Source organism: Genypterus blacodes, unplaced genomic scaffold, assembly GCF_046128005.1.
Source record: "Genypterus blacodes isolate CSIRO-AG114 ecotype Tasmania unplaced genomic scaffold, CSIRO-AGI_Gbla_v1 ptg000036l_1, whole genome shotgun sequence".
NCBI classification, from domain to species: Eukaryota; Metazoa; Chordata; class Actinopteri; order Ophidiiformes; family Ophidiidae; genus Genypterus; species Genypterus blacodes.
In genome coordinates, this window is record NW_027466849.1 from 1,372,264 (window position 1) to 1,379,651 (window position 7,388).

The 7,388-nt window shown below is 39.1% G+C and overlaps 2 protein-coding genes and 1 long non-coding RNA gene across 4 annotated transcripts in view; 2 read left to right on the plus strand and 1 right to left on the minus strand.

Annotated features, from left to right (window-relative positions):
* iqgap1 (IQ motif containing GTPase activating protein 1) overlaps nucleotides 1–1,621 on the minus strand; it is a 36,072-nt gene extending 34,451 nt beyond the window's left edge. For both annotated transcript variants that reach the window (XM_076146856.1, XM_076146855.1), the window contains exon 1: nucleotides 1,408–1,621. In XM_076146856.1, coding sequence (XP_076002971.1) covers nucleotides 1,408–1,453 — 46 coding nt within the window. In that variant the 5' untranslated portion in view covers nucleotides 1,454–1,621. The remainder of the gene's footprint in view (nucleotides 1–1,407) is intronic.
* On the plus strand, nucleotides 54–2,546 carry LOC142995992 (uncharacterized). The gene is made up of 3 exons (XR_012961713.1): nucleotides 54–618; nucleotides 1,668–1,772; nucleotides 2,374–2,546. It is a non-coding gene; the product is annotated as an uncharacterized LOC142995992 (long non-coding RNA).
* Nucleotides 2,547–3,873: 1,327 nt separating this feature from the next.
* Nucleotides 3,874–5,524, plus strand: cartl (cocaine- and amphetamine-regulated transcript-like). Its single transcript, XM_076146997.1, has 3 exons — nucleotides 3,874–4,240; nucleotides 4,653–4,730; nucleotides 5,335–5,524. The coding sequence occupies exons 1-3, from the start codon at nucleotides 3,920–3,922 to the stop codon at nucleotides 5,440–5,442; spliced, it is 507 nt and encodes a 168-aa protein (XP_076003112.1). The 5' UTR covers nucleotides 3,874–3,919; the 3' UTR covers nucleotides 5,443–5,524.
* Nucleotides 5,525–7,388: the final 1,864 nt, after the last annotated feature.

Sequence of the window (7,388 nt, forward strand, 5' to 3'; positions counted from 1 at the left end):
CTGATATCTTCCTGCGCCATTCTGTATCACTGGACATTAAATATCTCTGAACTCTGACTGTTGGTCACACAAAATAAGCAGTTTGAAGAGTTGCAATGGGCATTTTCTCTTTATTTGTTTGATTTAGTTATTTGTGATGAAATCAAAAATAACAATTACCAGATTGATCCTTCCGTGCATTTCAATTTCATAGTTAATGTATCCTCACTCTCTTTTAGCAAAAGAACAGAAAGAATGTCAGCAATAATTACTGATATTTCAGTTGCAGTTCTGGGTTTTACTGATTGCATAACTCTTCCCCTTTTTCCCGTCTTTGGCCTGCTAAAGGTTCCTCATAGTGAGGAGGAAACCACCTTCAGGAATCACTCATCTGTGCCTGTGAGACAGTTTCACAGTACATGACGTGGGCCTTTCTTTGTCTCTAAACGACAGCTTATTCATAGACGGAAAACAGTGCAGGAGAGGTTACGATTATGGGGCGACTCCTCGTAGAGCAGAGCAGATCCCGCCTGCAGAGCAATCCTGCATGCTTTTCCCCTCTAAGTTATGGAGAGGGGGATGGGACAGGAGGGCGCGCAATACAAAGACTCCCCTTTCCAGTCTCCTGTCACGTCTGAGGTGAGGAATCAGGCCTGTATGACATCACAGGGAACATTCATCCTGAAAAATTCCGATATGGCCCAATGACCACACAGAGCCTGCGAATGTGCTGATCTTCACCAATCTGGCTTGGTTACATACAGTCTGATTGATTTACACATTTGCTGGAGTGTTGAGATGGATGTTGTGCAATCAAATGAAAAGTAATTCTTACCTCATACTTATTTTCTGAAGACTTTGCCTCATGTTAATGTAGAGAACAAATCCCAGAATTTCCCTGGGTTTCTATAAACTTGGATCACTTCAGTCTTTCTGTCTTGTTTGTATTCTGTAGGTTCATACCGATTTTATTTTAAAACATCAAACAAAGCTCAGAACCTTTCCAGTTCGTGATTTTGAGTTCATTTATCTATTCTGACTTTTGTGCATTGGTCCGTGTGTTCTTTATTATATATCTGTCAATCAAATGTCTTTGGAAAACACGTTGAGCTGCATTTTAAGGAGGCAAAGTGCTAAACAAATGAAATGAAGACGATTGATTGACTGATTGATTGATTGGATCTGAACTTATTCATGCTCACTGGTATGCGTGGAGGAAAATTTCAAACGTGAAGCAAGCAGGCCTCGGCAATGCATCAGACTGATATAAAACGCGGAAGTCAGAAACATAAAGCAAAGTTAGCGGGATAAATGTCCCTGTGAAGAGGATTTGCGTGAGGATCTGGTCCGCGATACGGATCCGTTTCGGTCTCTGACGGAGTGAAAGTCTCCTGTACGGCATGTTAAGGTGAGTAAAGTTGGACTTACAGCCATATCTGGCCCGGTGTCCGTCTGTCTCATCTGAAGTGGACATCCTCTTGGAGAAAAGTGTCTCTGCCGCTTCACGAAAACGTTCCACGGAGTTTTGGAAAAGTTTGCGTCCGAAATAAAAACCCTCAGACTGTGTCACGAAGCTGAAGGACCTCTCGGCCCTCCGGTTCCTTCTCTGCAGATTCAAGTTAGAACTTTTTTTTCTTCTCCAAACCTCACTGATGTCACTGGGTGTGTTCTTAATCCTGAACTTTCAGGAAACACAGGGCAACCAGGCTACGGACACGGCGCCCCCTGCCGACGACTACAGGAAGGACACCCAGAGAGAGAAATGGAAGTTTGACCATTTGTCAATTGTAACGGTGTGTGGCAAATAAACTTAGTATTTGAAGTTCGCTAAGACCTAAATGTAGGACCGAGTCATTGTTTTATAAGTTACAAGTCAAGTTACAAGTTCTTGGAGTAGTATAGGTATGTGTAATTGCAGTATAGATATATAGATGTAATTGAGTAAAAGTAGAGATTATGACAAAAGAATTAGTCAAATTCAATTAGTTGCTGCTTTATTTTACTTAAGTGTCATCACTATGTGGGGATACCATCTGTACTTAAGTCTTAAAAGTAAAATAAGCTCTCATTGTGGCATTTGTATTTGCTATAATGTTCAGATGATTGAAATGTGTATTCTAGGCCATTACACATTACTGTATCTCTATGACAAAATACAGACCACGAGGAAAGGTAGTTTCCAATCTAACTAACCACTTAAATGAAACCTTTTATTTTATTTTATACATCATTTAGGTGATGACTCTATACACAAAGTACCACAGGAATGTACTGTCATTCTACTTCTATATAAAAGGAATTGACGATGGATTACTAAGGAAATATTTTGACTTTATTCTGGTGACTTTTTGTCTTGAAATAATACAACTCAATATGTCTCTTCCTTTTCAACAGTGGCTCTGATCCTCTGGCTTGTGTACCTTTTAAATTATTGACAATTGGAAATGCAGTTTTATTAATGCACATGCAGGCACAAGTTGACGCCTTGCATTATTACAGGATGTTCTCTCACGATGAACTGACATTTAAACAAAGGCAAAAGAAAATAAAGAAGAAAAAAGAAAATATGAGCCCATTCTTGTTAGTTGGCTTCACTAGTAAATATCCCTTCAAAGTTTGTTTTTAATGTCACATCTGTTCATCAGTCCATTGTATTCTATATAATATCTTACAAGATTAACAAACTGTGCATTAGGTTCAAAGACTCACTCACAAAATTGAAGTTAACCTCTGTTAAGTATCCCTCTTCCCCATTTAAACCTGCAGGCACACACGTTTGTGTCATTATGATCATGAAGACCTGAGAAAGGATTCTAAAACTAAATTACCTATTTATAAAAGCACCAATATGGTGTTGGTTTAAAGATATTTGCTCATTTGTGAGAACAATTAAACACAATAATTCTGGAAATAAAAGAAAACTCCCTCTCTCTCACACGGGCACATACACACACAAACACATTGCCTGGAGCAAGGCATCATGGAAGCTGTAATGTAATGATCAATAAGTTGAAGGTGTGAAGGAGATGGATGTGCTGCAGGATGGATGTGCCTCTGTCCTGTAGGACAAACAAACATTCATGCTTAATAGTGCAGTCAGGACGGATCATGTTTATGAAACAGGAGCGATGAAAAGCAACTACAATGTGTCCATAGACTTTAAGTCAACTTTGTACAGAACATCTCTGAGGTAAAACAATAGAAAACTACTCGTATAGTTATGTGATCACATCCCAGTTAAGTCCTGTAGCCCATTCTCGTGCACTTCATTCGCTTTAATTATCACAGTAAAGTCAAAGATGCTCTCACTCTGGTGTTGTTGTTGTTGTTGTGCATCTCCCTTGCCTCATTTGTTCTTCCTCATTTCTTCTAATGAAGCACATTTATTCTACGTCTAATGTTGTTGTGGACGATAATATGATTGGTGGAGAGTGAAACATCCAGCCTGAAGCTTCCAATAACTGAAACTGTCACCATATATAAACATAGACAAGTCCAACAAAATCAAATTTACTTTAAGTGATGCATTTATTTATTTGTTCGTCTCAGATTGCTACATCTTTTTAGGATACTTAACGTTAATTCCATCCCATTTGGGTCTATAGATGTTATACAGATGTTTTTATTGCACTTTATTGAACTACATTTTGAGTTACAACATCATGGATAAGATATGAGTAACTTTTGTTCCAGTATACTTCAGAGAGAAATGTAGTATTGACTTCACTTCTGATAACTACAGGTTTTTAACAGATCAAGATTCAATAAGACATCATAAAAGAATATATAGATGAAAAACAAAAAAAAACAATAAAGATCATAAAATTCTGAGCCGGCACAAAAAACGTAAAAAGGAATGTAATTTTGTTTCCCATTAAGTGTTAATACAGCTTTGAGTTTTATTTCTATCACATGGACTCAAACCTTGAAGTACCCATCTATGTGTCCGTGCCTCTCGGGCGGAGCCATGAGTCCATATAAGACAGCAGGAGGGCCGCTGGGTGGAGGAGAGCGTCCTCTGGATATCCCCGCGACCCTTTGCTCCTCCTCCTGTCCGCTCCCAGCCGACTCTTACCGAGACCACCGCCGCCCTCCTCCCCCACCCAGCACCGTGACCAGCACCATGGACAGCTCCAGGATGTTCCGCGCGGTGCTGTGCGTGGGCCTGCTGTCCGCGCTGTGCCACTGCCAGGCCTCCAAGGAAGTCTCCGCCGAAGAGCTCGGAGCGGAGAGACCCGAACTTTCCACGGACAGAGACCTGGTCAGTACCTGCACGCGCACGCACACACACACACACACACACACACACACACACACACACAGGAGATTATGCACAGGTCACAGAGTTTATATGCTTATATTTGCACACCGTTTATGTTTTATTTGTATTCTCATATTTGTATATTTGTATTCTAAATATACCAATTATTCAACTTTAAACAGACAATTGAAGTAAACGATACATACATAATAATACGTGAAAAATAATATAATTTACGTCTTTCCTGGTCTTTGAAAGAATTAGAAAACATTCTAATAAATAAAACGTTTACCATTGTTGCAGATTTGGAACTTGACTTGTTTGGTGCTCTTCGTTCCTGTGTGTGTGTGTGTGTGTGTGTGTGCGCGTGTGTGTGTGCGTGTGCGTGTGCGTGTGTGTGTGTGTGGAGCAGATAGAAGCTCTGGAGGCTTTGCTGAGCAGGGTGCAAACCAGGCTCTCGTCTACAGAGAAGAGAGGGGTCATCCCAGTGGTAACTTCCCTTTAACTTGCCTCTCACACCTTTCTGTCAAAATAAAGAAAAAATACTTAAAAACATGTTTCTCTTAAAAGGTAAGGATTTATGTGATATGACTTCATGCATGTCTACCTTGGGGCTTGTATGACAGTAACCCAGAGGTTTGGTTGAGTTCCCTCAGTCAGCTCTGTAACGCCATAGCTGCATAATTAAACACAATGCCAGTAATTAAAAGATAAGAGGGGAAATGCCAACAACAGTCTTTTGCTGGGTGCAATTAGACAAATCAAGATAAGTCCAATTAGCTTGAGAAGAGACGCTGAAAGTCCTTCTGTAAATTATTGATTGAATTAAACTCAAAATCCTTTTACCTGGAGGCTCAATATGAGTCTGGGTGATGAATAGGCTTTTAATGAAAAGTTCTGCTATAATTAGATAATCAGGTTCTCTGGCATACATCTAACTGTCTGTGACAAGCAGATTTGCTGAAATTGATCACAAATTAAAACGATTAAACAACCAGAGTGAAATGAATTGGAAATATTTGACCCCCACAATATTCCTCCTCTCTCTCTCTCTCTCTCTCTCTCTCCCTCTCTCCCTCTCTCCCTCCTCTCAGTGTGGGATGGGTGAAAGGTGTGCCATGAGATTTGGGCCCCGCATTGGGAAGCTTTGTGACTGTGGCAGAGGATCCAACTGCAACTCGTACTTGCTGAAGTGCATTTGAACCACTGCAGATTTTTTGGACTTTTTTCACAATCACCTCAGGCGGTTCTGGAGTAGAAAATGCCTTTCCAGACCTCCACAGACTGCACACCATCCACCTCTGACCCAGTTTTTAAGATCAACATTTACATCTGTTATTGTTGATGTTCCCTGAGGAAGAGCATGCATTTGCCTGATTATGTTGCAGCATGTCAATGTTTCATGTCCAATAAATGAATCGTCCTATTTCTGTTTGCAATTTTCATACTTTCAAGAATGCTGTTGAAGATTTTTGAGAATGATTTCAAAGATAAGTTACTTGTGAATTTGCAACTGTATGTTCTCCAAAATAAATAGACCCATCAGAAGCCTTCAAGTGTTGTCTTCTTGTCCATGTTAGATTGATATTCTTGCATTCTATGGAATCAGTGATTTATTCTGACTACATTAATGTTATTTAAAAATCAAATTAGAGACAGCATTGCAAAGCAAAATGCAGATTGTTTTACAAGTTTTACAATTTGAATTGTAAAGTGCCCTTTAAAGAAAACTGTGGAGTTCTTTAACATGTGAAAAGACACAGAAAATACGATCAAAGTGAAGATAAACTGAAAGGAACAGTTCAAGCTGGCATTCAGAGCCGACATGACGCACAAACATCTGAGCAATGTGAACTAAGAAAACATTGCAGAAATTATTTCAGACAATGACCTTTCAGAAAATCTCCCCCTGCCTCTTTCAGAGTGTGCACCCCACTGCTGCACATGTTCATTCACTGCTCACACTAAACACAACCCATTCAAGATTTTAGAAGAATCACAAGTATTCAGCTGTGACAAATGCAAAGTTTATAAAAAAAAAAGTCAAACTCAGAAAAGCAGAACAGATGTGTCCCTGTGACGTGTGGACCTGCAGAGTCCAACTTACCATTTGTCGAGTGAATCTGCAGGACCATAAAAGAGAAAGGGTTCAAATAAAGACACCTTTAGGGAACAATGGAGGGGAAACAGCTATTAAATGTTTCCTTAATCCAATGCCTAAATCAATGAATTGTGGAGCTTTTTTTGCTGAGTGATCGTTTCTGACGCACACATCAGTTTGCCTGTTGCTGAACCAGTTTATGACTTTGAAATGAGAAGATAAAAAGGCACAGTTAAACAAGAATTATAAGCAGTGCACAATTTCGTTATCTGGGCATGCAAAATAAAAACAAAAAACAATTACACTTACTTCATATAGGAATAAATATGAGGACATGTATATAGAATAGAATAGAATAGAATTTATTGTCATTGTACATGATAATACAACGAAATGCATTTGTGCTGCCTGAATCTTTGAACAGTGATAAATGAACAGCAATAAACTATAAATAAACAACTATAAATAAATAATAAATAACAATAAATAAACAACACACAGTTCCATTCATGCATTAAAACATAAGTGGTCCCAATAGCTCAAGATGTCTCATATGACATGTCTCCCCATCATGACATCATGACATCATATGACATCACATGACATCACATATGACATCACATGACATCACAACATCCCACATGACATCATGACATTCCATATGACATCATCACATGATATCATAGTTGAAGATGATCATACCTCAAGATGCCCAATATGTCCTAATATGTCCCAATATTGCAATTGACTTTTGTGGTGCTAACTTGTCTAATGTTTGATTTTGTTTAGCTCACTTACGGCCCTTACAAAGAAGCTGTTCTTCAGTCTGGTGGTGCGCGTGTTCAGTGATCTGTATCGCCTTCCAGAGGGTAACAGACAGAACACGGAGTTACAAGGGTGGGATGTAGTATAGCTATATATATATATATATATAGCTATATATATATATAGCCATGTAGTATACGACAATAGTTCCTTGCTCATCACCATATTCTCCAATCAGGCCATAGTATACTAACATCGTCATTATACCTGTTGTCCTTTGCT

Bases quoted from the DNA above. Each gene is read 5' to 3' on its own strand.
- cartl (XM_076146997.1), top strand. From the start codon at position 3,920: ATGTGTCCGTGCCTCTCGGGCGGAGCCATGAGTCCATATAAGACAGCA. The intron at 4,241-4,652 runs GTCAGTACCTGC...TGTGTGGAGCAG, and splicing joins TTTCCACGGACAGAGACCTG to ATAGAAGCTCTGGAGGCTTT. The intron at 4,731-5,334 runs GTAACTTCCCTT...CCCTCCTCTCAG, and splicing joins AGAGAGGGGTCATCCCAGTG to TGTGGGATGGGTGAAAGGTG.